At 37.2% G+C, this 23,626-nt stretch overlaps 1 protein-coding gene across 2 annotated transcripts; it reads right to left on the bottom strand.

The window, feature by feature from the left end:
* Window positions 1–301: 301 nt before the first annotated feature.
* On the bottom strand, window positions 302–23,377 carry pi4kb (phosphatidylinositol 4-kinase, catalytic, beta). Of its 2 annotated transcripts, XM_067405002.1 has the most exons (12): window positions 23,218–23,377; window positions 18,776–19,800; window positions 11,861–11,905; window positions 9,958–10,185; window positions 9,601–9,828; window positions 9,390–9,499; window positions 9,085–9,189; window positions 8,876–8,999; window positions 7,721–7,986; window positions 7,488–7,620; window positions 2,248–2,368; window positions 302–2,154 (listed from the first exon to the last, which is right to left on the bottom strand). In XM_067405002.1, exons 2-12 carry the CDS (start codon window positions 19,793–19,795, stop codon window positions 1,973–1,975), a joined length of 2,562 nt encoding a protein of 853 aa, XP_067261103.1. In that variant the 5' UTR covers window positions 19,796–19,800; window positions 23,218–23,377; the 3' UTR covers window positions 302–1,972. The 2 variants fall into 2 exon arrangements, with proteins under 2 accessions (XP_067261103.1, XP_067261111.1); XM_067405010.1 differs by lacking the exon at window positions 11,861–11,905.
* Window positions 23,378–23,626: the final 249 nt, after the last annotated feature.

Genomic DNA, 23,626 nt, shown 5'->3' with positions numbered 1-23,626 from the left:
TCTTTCTAGCTACAACCCTGCTAAGTATTAATACATTGTTTCTGAGATATCCAACACCCTTTATGAAACCTTTATTTTTTTGTTTACGTCACTCCTTAAAAGCGCTTCACAGTTAATCATAGTTTCCACCAAAATCACTACAATTATGGCTACTGTATTGTTTATCAGTATCTATTAGTATTTTATCATTTATTGAAATTTCATTTTCATTTATTTTTTTGTAAAGGATCCACCTGGACATACACAACACTAGAACTTAAAAAGAACAAAAAAAATAATAATAATAATATCAATTACTGGGTTTCAAAAGACTATTAGAGAATATGCAATTTGTGGAACGGGAACATTTAATTTATTGTACAAAGGAACATTCACAAGGAAGGTTATTCACATGATCATAAGAGCTGGTCCGTTTTACAAGTTTCAAAGGAAAGTTTGACGTTGAAACAAAAGAAGTATAAAATAGTAAAGAGAAAAGATAAGCTGCTGAAAACATACATAGTCTAAATTGCCCTCGCACAGGCAAACAAATGAAAGGAAATTGTGGCTGAGAGGATGAATTAAAACTATTAAGAGAAGCACTGATGTCACAGGGAAAGACGACGAGGCTCAACACACGCCCCAGTTTCTACGAAATTAAAGAACAATAATAATAAAAAATAAAAAAACACAGGGAATTTTATACCTGTACATGTGTAGGAAATAAAAACAAAGAATCAATGTGTTGATTTCTCTTGCTTTTTTCATAGCCCTTTCCATTTCTCCTGTGCAACAGATCTGAACTTCTCTCCGTTAAAAGAAAAAGAAAAAAAATCTCCAGTGGCTCACAGTCACACATTTAAACATGGCCGCCCACCTCAGAATGAGGTCAGCTGTAAGAATGCACATTATAAATTCAGGTTAGCTGTACAAACTAGCTTGCATTGTAACTTGTGCCAAAACAAAATGAAATCCACAGAGAACATGTTGAGAAAGTGTTATTTCATACATGTCATATAAGCATATGAAATATTTGTAAAAGGGCAATAAATAGTGTTCATATCTCTCAGTCCACCACATTTCAGTCCAGACCTTTGGAAACTCAAAATAGTTTCTTTATACATTTATTTTGACCTAGAAAACAGACCAGGATATTTTAATTAAGTCCTAATTATTTTATATTAGCTTTTGTATCAAATCAATCAAAGATTAATACTCGCGTATGATTGGCGGAGCCACTGGTCTGTGTCTTTGGTGTTTTGACGTTTAACAAATCCATATTGAATTAAAAAGCTTCATTAACCCTATTATGGGCAAAGCGCTCTTCACAGGGTCAAATGAGAGCCCTTTAAGCAAATGTTTCATGGCTTAACGGCTCTTTGTGCGGCGCTGAGCTGAAGCTCTCTGAAACGGTTAATGTAACACTGACTTCACAAAGCTGAACAATGCAGCAATGTTTACCACCTGATTCCCTCAATTCGCAATGCAATTTACAGGCGTAGATACAACATCTCCTGTTTGCCGTCCCATTGTATGTGTGTGTCGAAATTCTGAATGTTATTCATCCCAAGTGTACAGCATAAGTGGTAATGCGAACAAAATAAAGCTGATGATAATATTATGGGGTGTTGAAGTCAGTCAGTACACAGGTGAGAATAAAACCAGAAGTCACAGAGCAGCTTAGTGTTTAAATGAGGCACTGGAAAGCTGGATAAAGTTCAACTCTGGGCATTCAGAGTACTGTAAGATGACATGACAAAAAAACAAAAGGAAAGGCTGTTGAAAAAAGACGACAAGGTTACTTCACAGCTCAAGACCTCTTCAGTCAAATTAAAAAAAACTAACAAAAAAATCCATCTTTAAAGATAATCAGTCTGAAGGGTGCAGACACACGGGGGTGGTTATGGGAAGCGGGCATTGGGAGTGGTTTTTAAAGTGGTGCAGCCTTTTTTCCAGTTTTAGCTCTCAAGTCTGTATGCACCCCAGTCGCCGCTCACATGATGCCATTGGTGAGATACTGGAAGCCGTCGTACAGCTTGGTAGTGATGGAACGCATGGAGCCGTCCACCATCTGCTCCACTAACACCTGCAGCTGCTCCTCCGTCAGGTTCATGTGGAAACGCTCCTTCAGATTACGGATGGTGCTGGAGCCGTGGAAGCAGGGAAGCTGAGAACCTGCAGGACATACAAACAGATGATCATCCTCAGATGATTACTGAAAGAAAAAGATGCTCCCGAAGATCTCCTGAAGCTTCAGACCAACAGTACCTTGCTGCATGATTTCTACAATCTGGATGACCTTCTCCATGTGCTTGCGTGCAGCGATGAGGCCTTGGAGCATAAGCATCTTGTAATAGTTGAACATGTCTCCATCCAGACCTCCCATTACCTGAAACGAGATGCACATGAAAGGATGGATTCTGGAATCCACTGCTGCTTCAATATTTATCTTTTAAGTTATTAATCAACATTTAGATTTCTGTTAAAGCATCTATTTTCCTCTGTACCTCTCACTGAGAGAAAAGAACATATCAGTATGTTTTGGGAAAGTTTCCTGCTCAGAGCAGAGCTCAGATCAACTTCAGCCTTGAAGAAGCTGTGAATCGTGTATGTGCGCCAAGTGTTTTGTGCAGGTCCCTTTGTACTGGACAACTGGCTTTCTGCTTGAGACCAGCAGACGCCATGTCATGACCCCAAAAGGACATCCGGTACCTAAATCCAGGGTCCCCCTCGTCATCACTGTGACAAAGGGATATATGCTATCTGTCCACGTGTGGAAAATTTCTAATCTTGTCTATTTTTTCTTAGCCAATCAGAATCATTCAACCTGGGGCCTGTACCATGAAGCTGGATTAGCTGGCTAGCCAGGTAAGTTTCAGATTAGTTTGTGCCAATCCTGGGTTTTAGGTACCATGAAAGTAACTTGACTTTTAGCGGTGTTCATCGCCATAGTAACTTACGCTCCACGGCTAACCTGCTCCGGGGCAGGTTATGTTCTGGGTTAGAGATTTCAAACTGAAATTGACTGACACACCCAACGCAATAAAATCACTCCCCCAGTTTCTCTTCCTCCAAATTAAAGGTCATTACAGGGAGTGCAGAATTATTAGGCAAGTTGATTTTCTGATCATATTTTTTTTCCAAGCACATTTTACCAATTCCAATCCACATCAATCTTAATAACTACTATTAATATTGTTTTTAATCATTTATAAGTGATATATAATTGTTCATGAAGGCTGGAAATGAAGAATGCCCTATATTCAGGTGTGCAGAATTATTAGGCAGGTTTTCTTTTACAGATAAAATGAGCCAAAAAAGAGATTTAACTCAGACTGAAAAGTCCAAAATTATTAAATACTCATGAGTAGGACACAATACTAATGTAATACAAGAAATTGCAAAGTTAAAGCATGACCATTGGACAGTGAAATGCTCATTGGGTCAGCGGGGTCATACAAAAACAGCTGGAGAAGAAAAGACACGTTAACTGCAAAATAATTAAGAATTAAGGTGAAGAATTAAGTGTGAAACCATCAGGAACCCTTTAGTCTCCAGCGCCACCATTTCCCAGTACTGAAACCTACCTGGAGTCTTCAGAAGTGTGAGGTGTCAGGATCTCAGAGACTTAGGTTAGGTGAAGAATCCTAAAAAATGACCCGCTCTTAATAAGAATCACTTGTACCACTGTTTGAAGAATTTATCTTCCAGAATCTGGCAGTAAGGTGTGGGAGTTCACTTTCAGTCCATCTCTTATCCTGAAATGTCCATCTTGCAGAGATGGACTAAATGATCTTCCACACCTTACTGCCAGATTCTGGAAGATAAATATTTCAAACAGTGGTACAAGAGGATGTGGTGCTGGTCCTTCAAGAGTCACTCTCAATCTGTCTGTCTATAAGGCCTATAAAAACCCAGTCTTCATGTATTTTATAACACTTCAGCTTGTGATTCTTATTAAGAGCGGGTCATTTTTTAGGATTCTTCACCTAACCTAAGTCTCTGAGATCCTGACACCTCACACTTCTGAAGACTCCAGGTAGGTTTCAGTACTGGGAAATGGTGGCGCTGGAGACTAAAGGGTTCCTGATGGTTTCACACTTAATTCTTCACCTTAATTCTTAATTATTTTGGAGTTAACGTGTCTTTTCTTCTCCAGCTGTTTTTGTATAACCCCGCTGACCCAATGAGCATTTCACTTCCAATGGTCATGCTTTAACTTTGCAATTTCTAGTATTACATTAGTATTGCGTCCTTCTCATGAGTATTTAATAATTTTGGACTTTTCAGTCTGAGTTAAATCTCTTTTTTGGCTCATTTTATCTGTAAAAGAAAACCTGCCTAATAATTCTGCACACCTGAATATAGGGCATTCTTCATTTCCAGCCTTCATGAACAATTATATATCACTTATAAATGATTAAAAACAATATTAATAGTAGTTATTAAGATTGATGTGGATTGGAATTGGTAAAATGTGCTTGGAAAAAAAATATGATCAGAAAATCAACTTGCCTAATAATTCTGCACTCCCTGTATATAGTAAAAACATATTTAACAATGAAATAGTTTGGTTTTAATTATATAATTTATATATGATTTGTATAATTATATGATCTATATTTTTATTAATCCATTACACACACAAACAAGTTTAGTGTAACAGTTATTAAGCACTTAGTTTCAATGAATATTAATATATATAGATCATATGTAATCTAGGCCTAAATTAGGTGTAAATATACTCTTTAAATATTACTACATGTGACCTTGTATGTTTGAGTCTCTATAGCTATATATTATCAACTATATAAACTAACTTCACAACTTTCACTTGCACTGATAGAGAAAGATCATTTCTCTTATTTGTCCTCTTTCACAGAAAAGTATTTTCCATTAGTGTAAATGCATTTAAATTCTTCATTTTCAGCAAAAGAGTTTTGAATCACGCTGGCTCTCATGAGAAGTGAATCACAGTTTATTTCTGTTGCAAGGCATGTGATTGGCTGTTTCCCACTGATGTCATGCATTCATGTGCACGCGCTCCACAAACTCAGGATCAAAGCATAAGTTGACAGAGAAAGTTGATGATCAGCATCATGGTACCAACAAAGCCGGATTGGAGTGGTTTGGTTTTGTCAACTCGAAACTAATCCTATAACCCTGAGTTTGTTCATCTACCATCATGGTACAGGCCCCTGAAGTAATGACGTAGTTTAGTTGACTCTGTTAGAGTATAATTGTTGTGGAAATGTGAATGTATGCAGAGCGGCCTACGAACTCCTGGTAAGACTTGAAGCTGGCTTCTGCTGATAAAACTGCAAACTATTCTTCATTAAATTTTTCTTCAATTTATTATTATTTTTTTTTTTTTACTTTTTTGACTTTGATCTGGTTTCAAGGGTCCTAAACTGTCTATCCCCAACACACAGATATTAAAATTCTGGTTGATATTGTGTAGTCAGTAACTATAATAATAATGATTAATGACCTCACTATAATGGTTCATTATTTTGTCCATATGAATTAAAATGAAAACATTAAAAAATAAAATAAATTGTTTTAATATATAAATAAATCCAAGTTGGCTTTTAAATGTTGTGTTAAGTTAGTTAATGTCCAGTGTAAAAAAAAAAAAAAAAGGATATTCATATTTTGAGATTTGCTAAAGATTACATTTAACAGTATAATTAAATGAATGTTATTTTAAAGATTAATTTTAAGTGAGCGTTAGATGACAGCAAAAGTAATCTGAATGTAAAAATAGTGGAAATATGCATGAAGAATTAAATATACAATAAAAAACCCTCTGATAAGTACAAAATAGGGGTGTAAATCAATTAGATTCATAGGTTTACAATTCAATTCAGGAATGACTACAGTGCTATTGTGAGAGCTGTGTCATCTGCTCATGTGATAGTCAGTGACTGACCATCATGAGGAGAGATCAAAGATGAGGTTCTCAGAAAACTGTCTATGAGAGTTACAGAAATGGAGGGAGAGCCCAGGGCTGCCATGATAACCACAATATTGTAATACCACGATACTAACAAGCTAACCGCAAAGGAATGAATGAATATAATGAATGAATCAGCATTTTTGAACGTATTAGTTGAATAAACCATTTAATGACTCACTCAAAAGCCCTATTCAAAAGGGACTAGTTTTACAAACATAGTTTGATTTTCAATTATTTTCACCCGATGGCTGTGATTTCATGTACCGCTTCGGACGGGACTAACATCCCCATGTTTATCACAGAGGTGGGAGTGTGTGTGTTCTGGATGTGGGTGTTACAAAGCTCATGTGCTGTGTTTGTATGCATCAGTTATGATGTATATCTCTTTTAATTTAAATTTTAATTTAATAAAACCCTATTTAAATAAACTTCACTGTGAAATGCAAATTTCTCTAACATCCCCCTGTAAAACTAGTTCCATCCAAGGGCTAAAGAAAGTCATTTGCCACCACCTAGTGGTGTAACAATTTAACTGCACTGACTGACAGCCTGTCTAGGATGCGCAGAGACACTGATGAGTGCTGATGCTGGATACTTATGGGTTATAAATATTAGCAGTCTTAGAAAGCCTTTTAGTCCAGTCTGATTCAAGGATCAGAACTAAATGTTATACATAGAACAGAATGTCAGATTAAGGTTCCACATAACAAAAAAATAGCCCAACAAGCTAACTGTCAGGTTTATGTTCTGTTTCCTTTAGTTCCTGTTTCCCCGCTCAGTTTAGTTTCAGATTCATTGGTTACTGATTATGTCCTCATTTGTTGCTATAGTTACGTATTAGTTTCACATATGTCTAGTTTACTTTCCCTTGTTCTACCCCTGTTTATATAGTGTTTCAGTTGTTCTTGGTCAGTTCTTGTTTATTATTTTCTTTTTTATTCACCTGCGTGTTCAGGTGTGTTTGGATTATTAATAAAGCCTGTTTTGTTTTTGAATCTCCTTAGTCTTTGTGCTTGCTGACCACACTGTAACATTTATATAGCAAAAAAATAATAATAAAAAAATAAATCACTGCAAGGGAAATTCCTTCACTGCGACAGTCCTAAGTGAGCACAATACAGCTAAAGGTGTGTCTGTGATGAACAGCTATGAGAGCGCAAATGAAGCCACACTATGTCTTCAATAATTTGTGTAAGCAAGTAATTTAATGTAATTTTAGAAATTTTAAAATATGGAATGATAGTCTACCGAATTGCGATTCATTCTATTTTTAGCAATTTACATCAGTTGCTGACCAAAACAAAAAAAATTCAAAATTCAAAAACCCATGTTTCAAGATTGATGCATATGCAGCAGCATGATTTTAATTGATGCATCTTGAAAACTAGTGATTCATTACACTTCTAGTAGATAGCCAATATGGTACTGATTCATCATGCAAACTTTAGCCATAAAACCTAGAGCACAGTCATCATCCTTATCCAAATTTAGGACAGGAGTACTCCACCAATGATACAACTATATCCAATATAAACATAGCTGTACTTACATCAACAAATTCACTGGTTAGTTTAAAGGCAGACGTCTCAAAGCCTAGGTTTCGTGGAGAGCTGGAAAGGATGAAGCCAAAGTCAATGTGAATGATGTGGCCCTCAGAGTCCAGCAGGATATTTCCATTGTGCCTGAAAAACAAGAGAAAACATTAGTGGTTACAAACTTATCTAAATTATTTAGTTTCCAATGTGATTCAGCGATGATTTTACCATCCATGGTCTCTCTCACCTGTCCTTGACCTGCAGCAGATAGCAGATGAGACAGTAGCCAGCACAGCTCTGAACAAAGTTGCGCTGAGCAGTAAGGAATTCCTCTGTAGTGTAGTTGCCGTGTTCTTGTCGGAAGTAGTCGAGCAATAAAAGCTGACTCTGTTTCTTCACCTGGTGAATGGACACAGCGTTGACCACTGGCTCAATCATGCCACTGTCTGAAGAAATGACCAAGATCTTATAGGGCTTGATCCACAAGGGAACCCGCTCTTGCTCCCAGATAATCTGAAAGACCACAAAGATGGTGAGATGATTCAGTATAGCAACACTGCCTCAGTACTCCTTACTTGAATAAACACTTTGTAAATTGCAGAGAATTAACACTTTTATTTAGCAAGGATAAATGCTGTTCTTTTGTACTTTCTATTCATCAAAAGAATCCTAAAAAAATTATCAGTTTCCACAAAATATTTTTAACATTGATAATAAGAAAATGTTTCTTGAGCACAAAATTATCATATTAGAATGATTTCTAAAGGATGTGATACTGAAGACTCGAATGATGTCTGCTGAAAATTCAGATTTGCCATCATAGGAATAAAATACATTTTATACTAGTATTAAATTGTAAGAGTATTTCAAAATATTACTATTTTTACTGTATTTTTGATCAAATAAATGCTTCTTTGGCATAAGAATCTTCTTAAAAAACAAAACAAAAAAACAAAACAAAAAAAACCTTACCAACCCCAAACTTTTGAACAGTAGTGTGTATATATATTCATAAAATAAAAATTCATACAGATCGAAACATTATGTCTTAATTACGTTCTGATATAACTAGGGATGCCTCGATATTAAAATTCCAGGCAATACAATAAACTGCTATTTTTGAAAATGCTTTGGCTGTTAATTAATTTTGTTTAAATACATTTTTTATTAAAATTAAAAACACACACAAAAAAATCTTAATAAATTGCTTTAAATGCTACAAGTTAATTTAGGCATCGTAACATTCTAATGAAAAGTGTAAAAATTATTTAAATGTAAAAATAGGGGAAATGAGCAAGCCCAATTACATATACAATATTGTCCAAAAACCAATATGATACCGATACATTGTGCATCCCTAGATCTAGCCCCATTTTGAAAGACAAATTACGAAGAGTGGAACCTGCAGTTGTTTCAGAACTTGATAGGCGAGAAGCTCTTGTCTCAGGTCATCACCACATTTCACAATAACAGAAAGTAGACGCCAGTTGGGCAGGTGGCCATAGGGGGAGCCCTCCCTGATCCGTCTATTCAACAGCAAAAGAAAAGACAAAATCAGACTCAACAAACAAATAAACCAACCAAACCTGTTAGAGAATGTGGTACACATACCTCACTTTCTCCTGCCACGGTTCCTTTAAGGCTACAGCTGAGGGATCCTCTGGGTCCCTTTTAAATGTGGTGGGGGTGTGGGCAAGTTGCTCAGATAGGCGTCGTCTGAAATAATGAAAACATTACAATTAAATTAGAATTTGTCTTTCTTAAGGCCAATTCACATTGCTCCGACAGACATCGACCAATGAGGACAATCACCAGATTACAGTACGTCACTTCTCAGACATTCCACTCTGTCTGTCAGTGCAATGTGAATTGGCCTTTACTGTATGCAACCACACATACACCAGCTCCAAGTGTACCTGATATCTCCAGCTGCAATAAAAATAGGTTCTTTGCTCTCTTGGCTGGTGATGCTATCTACTGAGAACTGGGAGATGTTGTCACAGCTGTTGGTATGGATCTCTGGAAGCTTAAGAAGAAAAAAAAAACAAACAAAAAAACATCAGCTCTGTGAGGATAATGACAACCGGAAATTTGTAAAGGATGTTTTGATCATCACTTTCCAAATACCTCCACTTGTAACTCTCCAATGTCATCTACAGACCATGCCTCATCATCGTTATCGTAATTGGGGACCGTGGAAAAGCTGCTGGCACGCTGGTCAGGTGTGATGCCACAATCCGGAAGATTCTCTACGGATCGCGTGCTGCGGATCCGTGTTTCCGGGATCCTCACGGGCACACTTGACGTCTCAAAGTTCTCACATTCCAGAACTTCTACATAGATTAAGTAAGGTGCCTGAAGAAGCACAAACAGGCAGTTAGCACTGAAATTAGGAAAGAAAGAGTTCAAAACCCAACAGAACCAAACAACACTCAATATTTCAATATTTAATTCATATCCACATCGATCTGAGCACAACCTCACCTTATCCTTTGAGTTAAGCACGACGGCCTGCGTGTGGGGCACGCGCACCACATGGTGGTCAAAGGCAGCCGTGGGCAACCAGACCCGGGCAGGCAGCTTGTGGTTGAGTAGGGACAGCTCTGAGATGAGCCTCTGGGTCTTCTGTTCTTTAGTGGGCAGAGTGGCAAGTCTCTTCCCGATCCCCATCAGAGATTTAATGAACTCCCTCTGAGGGGTCAGACGCACAGGCTGAGAGAGGAAGGAAGATTGAGAGAGAGGAAAGAAAAGAGAAACATCATTGTACCACACAAAATCAAACGTATGCAGATTTGGGCATTTGCAGAGGAATACCAAAAAGAGGGTTGCACAATATACTGGTACAAATTTTTTTTTTTTTTTTTTTTTTTTTTTTTTTTTTAAGTACCACTGATTTACAATGGTATGATACCAATATAATCACAATTTTCATTAACGTACTGATTTTTAGCAAAGTTCGTCGATTTAGACAGTGTGATGGGAGCAAAAAACAAAGTTAAAAGGCAATGTGTCATTTTATTCCATTTCAAAATACTCCTATACCAGCTAAATAGCATATTATGTAGATATGTCAATTATCATTGGTTTTCAGTTATTAATGTTCACATTATGTAAATCTCTCACAGTCTGATTTATTATCAATACTGTAGTATCAGAGCTGGTATCGTACCAAAGCCTAAAATTTAGTTTCGAGCCGACTGTACAACCAAACAAAACCAATCACTGAATTTCTATGGATGTATGAGTTATTGCATTTTATTATTCAGCACAGGAATATGTGAGGCAGTGCTCAAAACTGCTAAAAAAAAAAATCTGCATGCATGATCGGTACAGCATTCTAAACTCAAAAGTGAAGCATGGGCGTAAAAACAAAACATCAGAAATGGTAAGAGAGTGTTTTAGCAACAGCTGACCACAGGGTAGGGCAAGTGAGTCATGAATGAATAGCATCACCTGAAATGAGGAAAAGGTATTAACACAAATACACAATGTAATCAAAGGACAGGAAAATGTGGAGAAAGACTCATCAAACTCCTCCACATGTGCAACCTATGGTTTATATATGTCAAATAATACATGGATATCTGTAATCCATGTAAAAGGGGTTACAAAAACAAATGACAAGATCATAAAATTATTTTTTCCAAACAACTATTCCACTTAATCCTTTGCAAATATGCAAAAGAACACCCAAAACACCCATGAAAAGAATTCAATCCACCAAATTAAAACACTTAACAGAGAATTCTCCTTTGCCAAAGTCTCTGTAGGAAACCACAGGTCTTGTAGTTGATCACAGAACCCAAAACAAATTGAATTCACCCATATTTATTGACTTTATTAGTCAAAAATAAATACACTTATACATTGATTGATTAAATAAGAGAATTAGACAAAAATGTCACATCCAAATAATTAATTACAGCTAAAATGACAACCACCACACAAAGAACAAGTGTTTGCAAGCATACCATCAGTTCACATTACTTTTTATTTAAGAAATAAAGGCCCAAATCCAACACCTACTTAGATGTTTCATAAAATATCAAACAAAACTAATCAAAAGTATCTAGTTTTTATTATTAAATTGTAGTGATGACTGCAATTAACTTTTCATTCAACACTGTTCCCAACATATAATATAGTTTTATCTCAAGAGGTTATATCTCTAAAAATATTGTAAACCTCATTGAAAAGGGGGAGAAAATATCCCAATTTTCATGTAAAGTGCCAATATTATGCCCAGTTTGTGATGTTTTATGGCATGATTGCAAATCTTGAAGGCACACATTTGAAGGAATCTGTGGAGTCAACCCCCGCCTGCAAACAGACACAGCCATCATCCCACTACGCACAGAGGAGCGTTATTAGACGGTGAGAGACTTACTGTACCAGCCTCTAGCTCGAGACTGTCGGAGCTGGAGCTCAGATCCTGGGAAAAGGAAGAGGGAGGGAGGGGGGGGAGTTACAGTGCAAGAGCAGGGGAGGGTGGAGGGGGGTGAGAACAAGACAAAAACACATCTCAAGGTTACACTCGTCCCATCTGTTTGAGCAGCTGGGCCTGGCCATGACTCCGCAGGCCTGAAACATTTACTGTGTCATATTTATCCCTGGCTGCTGATGTGACTGGGCCTAATCTCAGAGCCGCTCTGATCAAACCCATGTAAAGCACCACCATTGGTGGTGAGGACAAGCTGAAGGATTACAGGTGGCACTCACACATATACACACCCCTCCGACAAGGCCACGGCTTATGGCTGGATTAGTTTTATCAACTACATATTAACATAAAACTGGCATGATTTAGAAGACCAACAATAAAGCCTTATCATCATGGTGTACTGCCAAGCGAACGCTCCCCATGATCCTTGATCATACCGATTACTAATTTCCCAAAAAGCTGTTGATCACAGCTATTCAGAAGATATGTAATGTTTGATGTACTGTAATGAGAAGCAGCAGTTTTCAGGGTGGGTGTGGCAAGGCCACAGGAATAACTGTCACTAGTCGTGGCTGGTTAGGACATGAACATGAACGTAAAATCGCATGGTGATTTATCATACCATGCCTGGTTAAAACGTAGAGCTAAGCATAAAAACTTTTATTAATATACTATACTACTAACATTAAAACTATTATCCTATGGTTAATTATCCAAATTATATATAATACCATATAGACTATACCATATTATTGCTGATAAAAATGAGTGGTAGACAGGAATATGTGGACACGATACACAGAAAAACACGTTGTGCTAACGGCACTATTCATTATTGCATTAACCTCCAGACTGCATAAATTAATCATGCTTTTACTCACATGACGCATACCGTGTGTTCCTGCTCACTAACGCACAACAAGAGCGAAGAGGCCACAAACAAAAAAAGGATTACTTCCTCCTAGATACTAAAGCAGTAAACCACAAACGTCTGTGCATTAAAGTGGTTTGGTCAATGTTAAGGTGTTTTGCCAAAAACAATGTCAAATAGGATTCAAATGTTCAACACATAATAGCATTTCTTAATAATATAATATAACAAATATAACCTAATACAATGTTTTTTAATATGATACAATACCGTTCAAATGACTGATGTCAGTACAATTTTTTTATTTAATAATAATAATTAAAAAAAAAAAACTGTAAAATATGTAAAACTGTGAAATATTAAAATTTAAAACAACTTCTCTATTTTAAAATATATTCATGTGATAGCAAAGCTGAATTTTCAGCAGCCATTATTCTAGTCTTTAGTGTCACAAGATCCTTCAGAAATCATTTCAAGAATTAATTTGTGATTAAAATATCTAAAAATGAAATAAATGTATATATTTTTTATTCTGGCATGATTTTATAACATCATATTTCAACATAGTGCAAAAATTATGTGTAGAAGTTGTTATGAGAAAGAATGTCTGGAAAAATTAATTTCATTGATGTCATTTGGAGCAACCAATAGATTTTGGATCAAGTCATGCGGTCAGTATCATGTGACAGGATGTGACATCATTCAGACACCTGTAAAGGACCACATGATTGTGAAGCAAAGTAACTAACTCTCTTTTAACCATTTGAAAAATTCATGTTTTCACTTGCTCATACACATGTCCCAAAACATCAGGTCATTTGCTACAACCGCAATAAAACATGGTTAAATAAAAAATGTTGTAATATTTTAAAAACTTGTACTAAATATAAAATGCTTGATTGTCCTTTTGCTAGCTAGGTAGATACCAGCCTGTTAGCATTGTTTGAAAATATCATCATTCGATATAACCAAAAGTGTCATTCGGTAAAACCAAAATGTTGGTTAAACCAAATGACTTTTTTGGTGACAAATTTTGTCCATCTTGTAAAAAATGACAAAAGCAGTGTTAATTGATTATAAAAAACAATCTCATTGTTAACACTTGATAAAACTTAAAAATTAATTATATCTTCATTATGTTTTTTTACACTTTTAAAAACCTTATTCGTCAATGACCCATGCTGCACTAGTAGGAAATATAGATCCACACTACTCAGCTGGGTGCACTGAGCACTGGAGCCTGACTAACCCCTAAAGCAGAACATCCTACAACTGAGAAAAGCTTGACTCTCCTCTTCCTCTCTGCCATCTGAAAAAAGATACCAGCATCTGAGCCAGATCTGCCAGGCTTCTTCCCCCACATCGTATGACCATTGGACACCTAAGCTGCCTGCCGCCCACCTGAAACTCAACGCATCCGCACTCGTAATTACAAACCTCCATTGGACATACTTTGCATTCAACTTGCATGGACCAAACTCTGTTCTCCAGGGTCGTGTAACAGCTGTCTAACAGCTGTTGTGTTTTAGTTCTCAGGGAGTGCCAAACAGCGGCCTTGCTTCAACTCTCATGGAGTATCAAGCAGCTGTCATGTTTAACTGTACCTCATCCAGCAAACAGTCACTTTACAGTTCAGTCTTGTTTACAAGATATGGTCAAGCATCCTGTGCAGGCAACTCTTGCACAGGCAAGGATCACTCAGAAAATGTAAAGACTTGGGAGGGAAAAAGAATCAAGATTACAGAGTGACACTTACAATGGAATTGAATGGTGTCATTTTTTTAAGAGTAATAAGCAGAAATGTGAAGCTTATAAATTTAATAAAGCACTTACATTACATTGTCATGGCAACATGTCTATATTATTGAAACAGTGAGTATTTTAATCTTTATAAATTGGCCCTTTTCATTCTATTGTAAATGCCTCACTGTAACACAGGTTCCTGCTCTGTGTACTGGTTGAATTGCCATGGTAAAAGAGTTGTCAGTGGCCACACAGGGGTCCAAATTCCACATGATATCACATAGTGGACTTTCTCTTATGGAAAACCCATGTCCTAAAAAGCTTTCAAAAAAAGAGGGAGATGATAAGACTTGTTTTATCTTTCTTAAATAAATCTTCACTGTTTGGAAGAAAAAAATCCAGCAGACTGAAATATTTACATGATTAGGTGGAAAAACTGCAGATTATATGTGCAAATAAATCACAGTGGATCTGATTAACTTATCAGAGTAGCTTGCGTGGGATATAAGATAACGGCTCAACACCCGTTCCACCAATAGAAAAATAAGCAAGACGCAAAGCAAAGGTCAACGACCAAAACTGGTAAGATTTTTCTTTTTTAAAATGCACATTCTTGCCCAATACAGCATTTCTGGATTTTTTTTATTTACATCATTCAGCTGTTCTTAAAGAAAGGCTATTTGAGCAGCCCTACTGATTAATGTTTTTTCAGGCTTAACGCAATTCACATTAGACACCTACACTCCACTTCACAAGGTGGAGATAAAACCACAAAGTGGCATTCCTACATTAACACCATTAGCTCCCCAAAGAAGATCGCTGACGTTTGTAAACAGTGTGTAGTTGTGTGGAGTTGTGGAGCAATGCATTTCGTAATTGCTGATCTTTACTCCATTTACCAGTGGAGCGGCTCGCTGCCATGTGAATGGCAACATCGCTGTTGCCATAGCAGCACATGCTGCGCCAAGATCACGTTCGAGGAAGAAAGAAGGGAAGAAACTGTACTGGAGGAAGATAAAAGAGGAAGGCGAGTGATCATGTGCACATCACTGAACGTCAGAACAGAGGGCGTGCTGTGTGACGAGGTTCAAATCTGAAGGGAGCTCTAAAGTTACACATCAGAATAGAAATGGATCCATGGTAGGTTATTACATAACCTTCTGCCCTATGGTTTCACTTACACAATATAATGGTCAAGAAATACAAATGGTATTGGGCACATCTATACTAACAAACAGTATTTTGGCCAGACCAACTAAACTCATTTTAACATTGATAGTATTAGGTAATCATTTTGTTGAATGGGTTTATGGTTGGCAAGGACAAGCTGAGGGATTTAAGTACACACAGGTACTTAATGAATAATGAAGCTTCGAAGCTTTACAAATCTTTTGTTTCGAATCAGTATCAAAGTCATGCGATTTCAGTAAACGAGGCTTCGTTACGTCATAATTGTTTCAAAACAAAAGATTCATAAAGCTTCAAAGCTTCATAAAGCAGTGTTTTTAAAATTACTAGATATTGTTGAATAAAATCGTTATTTTGTTTTTGAAGGTTGAACCACTGTAGTCACATGAACCGTTTTAAATATAACTTTAGTACCTTTCTGGGCATTTGAAAGTGTAAATTAACTTGCTATCAATGCAGGTCTCGCTGAGCCATCAGATTTTACCAAAAATACCTTAATTTGTGTTCCGAAGATGAACGGAAGGTCTTATGGGTGTGGAACGACATGAGGGTGAGTAATAAATGACTGAATTTTAATTTTTGGGTGAACTAACCATTAAATTTCCTTACCTACATATTAAAATGTCATGCCTTTCGATTACAAACCATTAAAACTTATCAGAAAATAATTATTTGTATCTGAGTGTATTATGGTGCATTGCTACATTCTAATTACTCTTCCCTCTCTCTGACCACACTGATTAGCCTACTGTTAAGGGGAAGAAAAGATAAATGCACAATCTGAAGTTCAAAGTCATCACAAGTATTCATGTTTGACAGAGAAAATCTACTTTATCTAATATTGCATTAGGGTAAAATCATATAGTCTACTAATACTAGTGATAGATACACTACCATTTGGGGTCAATAAGTTTTTTAAAATACTTTTATGCATTAAATTGATCAAAATTGACAGTAAAAGACATTTATAATGGTATAAAGACTTCTATTCCAAATAAATGCTTTTCTTTTGAACTTTCTATTCATCAAAAAATCCTAAGAAAAAAAAAAAGTAGCATGGTTACCACAAAAATATGCAGCATAACTGTTTTCAGCATTGATAATAAGAAATGTTTCTTAAACCGCATATATTAGAATGATTTCTGAAGGATCATGTGAAACTGAAAACTGAAGTTATAATGTCTGCTGGAAATTCAACTTTGCATCACAGGAATAAATTACAACAAAATTGATATATTTTAAAATGGAAGTTATTGTAAATTATGATAATATATCAATACTACTGTTTTGCTGTACTTTCATCAAATGAATGCAACCTTGGAGAGCATAAGAGACTTTTTTCAAAAACATTTCTAAAAATATTCACTTTTGAAAAATTGTGCATTTTGGTCAATATTTGTTGATTTGATGAAATTAAAGTGTTTAAGTCAATTAACAATAAATTCACTTGTCTAGCAGTTCCAAAAGCAGCTAGTACCTGTAGTTGTCAATGAAGACATTTTCACATGCTTTGATTAAATACTGTGTTTAAGCAAATTTTGTGTATGTCTATCATTAAAATTTACTGTAGGCCAACTGGGAATCTCTCATGATCAATGAAGAATCCAATGCATGTGGTACAAACAGGATCTGATCTCTCTGCCACATTGACCTCAGATCTAATCCTGGAGCTGTGATTCGTAACGTGCCACTTATTAACAGCATGAAAGGTGATTTGTTAGTGGCATGACATTTAGCCCCGAGGACTATTATCATGACTGTGCAAATGAACACAAAGAGAGAAGGTTTGTCTTAACAGAAGAGCTGCAGAGATGTCAAGATTCTTCTGGAAATCAGCCAGCAGTGGTAGTTAATTATTTTCTGAGAGCAAAAACAAAAATCTATTCATCCCCCTGTTGGCTTCTGACTTCACTGGGATTAGTACTGAAAAATTTATAGTCATAGCTGCCACGTGGCAGACCAACTCAAACACAGTAAGACGAGTCGACACAGCTCTGCTCCAAAACCAAAAGTGAGCTCCAGCCTAGTAAACAGCATTTTAAAATCTTGATTAAATGGAAATAGTGACACGTCTTTTTTCAATATTGTGATGTACATCCGAGTAAAAAGGATAATTGAAAAAAAAAGGAAAAAAAAAATAGGGTGGAAAAAAATTAAAAATTTAATCCATTGCTGATTGGATGAGAGCAGCTCTGAATGTGAGCTTGCAGTTGATTATAAGAAAGGGGTGGGGATTAAGCAGAATAAATGATTGTCAAAGTCTGTTGTGATCAAGTTATGACATTTTGATTAAAAATTAAACATATGGATGGATGAATCGTTCACAATAAGATCAATAACATGCATTTAGAAATAGAGGATTTTAATTTCATGCCGACTTTAAGGCATTATATTTTACGATAACTTGTTTTGGCCAAATTGTAAGTCACCATCACAACAAGTCAGTGAAAAAGTTTAAATGATCCAAAAATTATCAAGAGGAACACTGACAATATTTTATTCAATATGGAAAATATATGTTATAAAACAGATTTTTTATATATTAAAAAAATCTGATTAAAAAAAATTGTATTATGCTTATTAGATGTCAGTATTAACTTAGCAACATGCTAACATAAAAGTCTATCGGAATCCATTGTAAGTTGACTCTCCCATGCTTTTACATAAAAAGAGTGTTATTTGTCCAAGTTGTTACCTAAAAAGATTGTGCCAAATCGGTTACTTTTTAGGTTCCATTAAGGTTAGGATGCTGCCTAAGAAGAAAGCTCACATTGTGTTTAAAATAGTAGCTCATCCATCTGTCATTAAAGTAACTACATGAAATTCTATTTTATTTTCAGAGCTCGTCCGCTTCACATCATGTGGCACATCGACACGCCTTTTCCAGCGCAGCCATAGAAACCACACAAATCTGAGCCGTTTGCCTTCCTCATTTGCATGAAACAGCTGAGAAACAACATCTGTGGGAGGTGGAAGCGACGGCCAGACACTGATCAACTGAAATCAGCTTACATGTAACTAACTAGGTAAGCAAACATGTGACATCACAGGTGTCTCACCTCATCCTGGCTGGCCTCTACTTTGGGGTTGCTGGCAGTTCTCTTCAGGTTGCTGCTGAGGCTGATGCTGACTGTGGCATCAGACTTGGAGCGTTGGTGGGTGCGTTTGGAGGGCGATAGGCTGTGTTCGCTCATGCCCTGACCGTGATGGAGGGGTGGGGGGCAGGAAGGGGGAGGCTGCGGCACCTCCCTGCGGATGCGCTGGCTGGAGGGCTTGAGCTCATCTGACAGGATGAGTTTGCGCAGTTTGGTGCCACGGGAGTAGCGCTGCGTGGAGATGTGCATGTCAGAGGAGTAGGCCCCCAGCAGCCAGGCGCACTGCAGGGAGAAATTTATGCTCTGCCGGCAGCGGTGCACCACATAGGGTTTAATGGCGTCGCCCACATCCTCGTCCATGTGGATGTACATATTGAGCAACTGGGGCAAGTAGAAGTCTACATCTTCATTCCGGAAGCTGAAGAGCCGGTTGCCGATGTAGGCTTGCACACCGGGCTCCTTGGAATTGTAAAGATAGGAGATGGCCATGGAGATGTCAAACAGCTTGGACTCGAAGAGCCGCAGGAGCCAGGACTGCTTGGAGGAGTTGTTCTTCTGACGCCGCCGCACGCTCTTCACGGGCTCCGCTTCCTCTGTGGTGATCTTGGGAGGTTTTCCTCCATCAGTGGACTCAGGGTGCGCTGTACCGTTCACCAAAACTGGCTCTGAAGTGACTGAAGATACATCTCCATCAACCTTCAGGAACTTCACCTTTTGAAGCACCTCCTGGCAGGCCTTTTTAGCCACCTCTGTATCAATGACCAGGCTGAGTTCGCCCACTCCCTCTGATATGACATCTAGAGTGGGACTGGATGTGGGCAGGCCTTCACTGGTGCTCGGGCTTGAGCTGGTGAGGGGACGAGGGCCAGAAGAGGGAGACGAGGGCAGGGACAGTGAGGAGGTAGTGGAGGTTGAGGAGGTGGATGGGCTCTTCTGTAGCTCCTCAAGCCGAGCGGGAGAGAGCTCCAGCTCTGTGTCACCCATGGCCACTGCAAAACACAGAGAGGCACACAATCAGCAAGCTTGGCAAAGCAGAAAACATGATGACGTTCAATGCATTCAAACTGCTGTGAAATAATGTGGGGCGGGATATGATTTTATTCATCAAGATTTGATTGAATCATGTGAAATGTTATGTTATGATATATTGATTACTATTTTTCCAGATTCCATTTGTCCCTTAGTTATGTCAGCAGAAAAATGATTACAGTGGTGGAAAAACATATTACCTACATTAACGTTTCAAAAGGGGTCAGTATGTTTTTTATTTTTTTCCTCCTTTTAAAGGGGTCCTTGATTATGATTTCCCTTTTTTAACTTTAGTTAGTGTGCAATGTTGCTGTTGGAGCATAAAAAACATTTGTAAAGTTACGACACTCAAAATTCAATGCAAATGGAAATATTTTCTTTTACAGAAACTACAACAAATGGCTGGTAGGGACAACAACGAGCTTCTTCCCAGGTTGGTGGTATCACAAACCCCAAAATTTACATAAATCCTGGTTCAGGTACACGCAACAAAAGAGGTGAGGCCATGTTGGGCTGCTTTAGAGAAGAGGAAGAGTTGCTGTAGTAGAGTGTTGTTACCATGCTGTCATTTTACGGTGGACTGCTTCACAAACGAGGGTCAATTCAACTCTGTATTTGCACAAAAGATTAACATGACGGTAAGCTAGCCGATGAGTTGAATCAACTCCACAGCAACTACATAAATTTATCCACTAACCGTTCAGAAACGTCCAGTTGCATTCTAAAAGTTGTAACTTTTTTTCTGAGTCTCTCCATCAGTGTCCGACCCCGGTTTGAACAAAGTAAAGCTGAACTCGTTACTGACAATCATCCTTTTGGCTGCGTGAGATTCTCAAGCTTTTTTGTCGTTTAGCATCTGGTTGTTAAATCTCCGCCATCTTTTGGAAAGCGGGCCGGGAACAGCAGCTCATTTGCATTTAAATCACACCCACATAGGGGCAAGTTTGACAAGCTATAATAAATTATCTGAAGGGTATTTTAGGGGCATAATAGGTCCCCTTTAATAAATGAATTCTTTTATGCATTAAATTGATGAAAAGGGACAGTAAACACATTTGTAACATAACATATAACAGATTTCTATTTCAAATACATGCTGTTCTTTTAAGCTTTTTTTTCAACAAACAATCCTGAAAAAAAAAAAATTATCATGGTTTCCACAAAAATATTAAGCAGCACAACTATTATTATCAATATTGAATAAAAATAAATGTTTCTTAAGCACCAAATCAGCATTTTAGAATTAGAATTATTTCTGAAGGATCATGTGACACTGAAGACTAGAGTAATGATGCTGAAAATTCAACCTTGCCATTACAGGAATAAATTACATTTATTTAAATAGCTTATTTTAATAGTAACAATATTTTACAATATTATTGTACTTTTGATCAAATAAATGCAGCCTTAGTGAGCATGAAAACAATTTCTTTCAAAAACACTTTAAAATCTTTCTGACTCCATACTTTTGGACGGTAGAGTACATTTTAATGAATGAAAATCTTTTTTTTTTCTTTAGGAATAACACTGGTGAATTATGCACAATAAGAGCAGATACAATTATAAACACTATGAACAGACAGTAAACAGGGTCAGTTCAGTTTCTTTTTACATTTAAAATATCAACTTACATGTAAAGTCAGAGAAATATGAGAACAGAAAGAACTTTCATGATGGACCGTTTTCACCAATATATGACCACAAATCCTGTAAACAGCCATTCAAATATAAAACGGACAATAACGCAGAGGAACAGGCTTTACTAACAGCCACTTCCTCAGGGTCACGGCGTCCCACTGATCCACAGCTACGCAGGACAGCGCCATAATCCGCCTCTAGCAGATTACCTCACCATTACCAGCAGGCCAATATCAGATAAAGTAAAGCATCAGTCTCAGATTCCACAAAGCTGCTACATTATAAAACCCATTGAGCTTTAAAACACATCATTCTGTCAGAAAGATGCAGTTCACCAGAAAAGGTCATGAAGCTATACCTGGTTTTACTTTCATGTTGTTAGTAGGAGTGATGGAAAGTCCTTAAGTTAACAAAGGACATTCAGATGATTTTGATTGATTAGTTTAGCTAGATGGAAGAGAAATTAGCATGGCTGTTCTTAGATGACTGAAATGTAAGAGCAGAAACTATAACAAAACAAATGCAAACTGATTCTGAAAGTGATGAGATTAAAGCACATGTCAACTGGTGGAGACGGAGTCAGCTTTGGCGAAGATGCCAGCTCTCCTCTCACATATCACATGCTGAATCCAACTCTGGTGGATAGTTTACTCTGAACGGTTTGTGTGTTGTTCTATCCTGCCAGTTCTTTCTCCAAGTTAAATCCTGCATAACCAAAAACAACAAGCTTAAAGTGATAACAGTAAGAGTTGCAATACTGATTAACACAATCAAACCACAAGCACAGGTTTATTTCTATTGTTCGGTATCAAAACGTTTAACTAAACTTCTCAGATTGCAATGGAAAGAGTAAATTCAATCAGCCTTTGCCCTGAAATGTGAGAGCAGGACAGTGTGAAACCGTGATCTAGAGGAACAAAACATGTAGATCATGAATGATCAATCTCAAGAGTCTCCTTCTGCCAACACCCACAACACTTTCCACAATCCAAAGCCATTATTATCAAACTATTTGATGAAACCCTTGAGTAACTAGATTACTAGACAGTCACAGCATAAATAAACCATGAAATCTAATATTCTTCAGATCAAGCACACTGGGACAAAATCAACAAACTTAAAGCCAGGTCAATAAAGGCAATAAGTAGCTATGATTTGGACAGATGTGATGCATCAGTCGATCAGGACACAAAGATCTAGATATACTAAAATTATAATGGTGAACATACAAACATTATCGATGTCATTTCCTTTCGCAGTTAAAAGTATAAATACAAATGGAAGTACAAGCACATCAAGCTAAATATGTGCAGTTATGGGTGCCAAACCTCGTAATAACGCCCATATTTAAGATTTATAATCATAATATTACCCGTTTTGTCTTACTTCAGATGTTAAAAAAGTAAGCAGTTTATCAGTCAGATGACTTTTGCACTCAAGTTAGCATCCGAGCCTGTTTAGCTGAGACCTTTACGAGACACGTCGACTACTTTTCTCTCTTGCATTGCTCAAACTCATTTTTAATGAAAAACAGTGTAACAGTAAGTGTGCTGAAGTAGAGTATAACTTAATAATTACATTATTACATTGTTCAACTGTTATTATGGCCTGTAAGGATAAGCCTCATAAAAACACAAACGGATGCTACACTTAGCCAAGCAGCTAACGCAACGTCTCTACTTTATAACGTTCTTCTACTTTTGAACCGACCCAGGGGAACATGAATTCATATGACTTACCTCAAAATAATCCGGGTGAAGGTTTAAATAATCGGTTTATCTGTGTTTTAACTGCCCCATTTGGGAGGTGCGCTTCTCCTGTTGCTGAATAGCCGGTGTTGTTCGCTAAGAAAGTGAGTGGCGAGATGACACACGCAGGGGCTGCCCACATCAACTGCCTGATTCCAGCATACACACTTACATCCTGTGTCTCAAAACACAAGACGGCATTCTCGGCCATTTACGCAATGCCCACGAATGTTATCTAGATAGGAAGCTCTCTAGGCTTTAAGACAGGTAAAGAGTGTGATTAATATTTTACATGATTGATGTTAATGCATTTTTGAAAGAGTAAAAACATAAGATGTTGAAACGCTTTGCTCAACATTTGTATACAAATAAGAATAAATATTATTAATGATGATAATTG

The sequence above is a fragment of the Chanodichthys erythropterus genome, chromosome 2, assembly GCF_024489055.1.
Source record: "Chanodichthys erythropterus isolate Z2021 chromosome 2, ASM2448905v1, whole genome shotgun sequence".
Taxonomy (NCBI): domain Eukaryota; kingdom Metazoa; phylum Chordata; class Actinopteri; order Cypriniformes; family Xenocyprididae; genus Chanodichthys; species Chanodichthys erythropterus.
The sequence above is the reverse complement of the archived record's forward strand: the minus strand, read 5'-3'. Positions and strand labels throughout refer to the sequence as shown.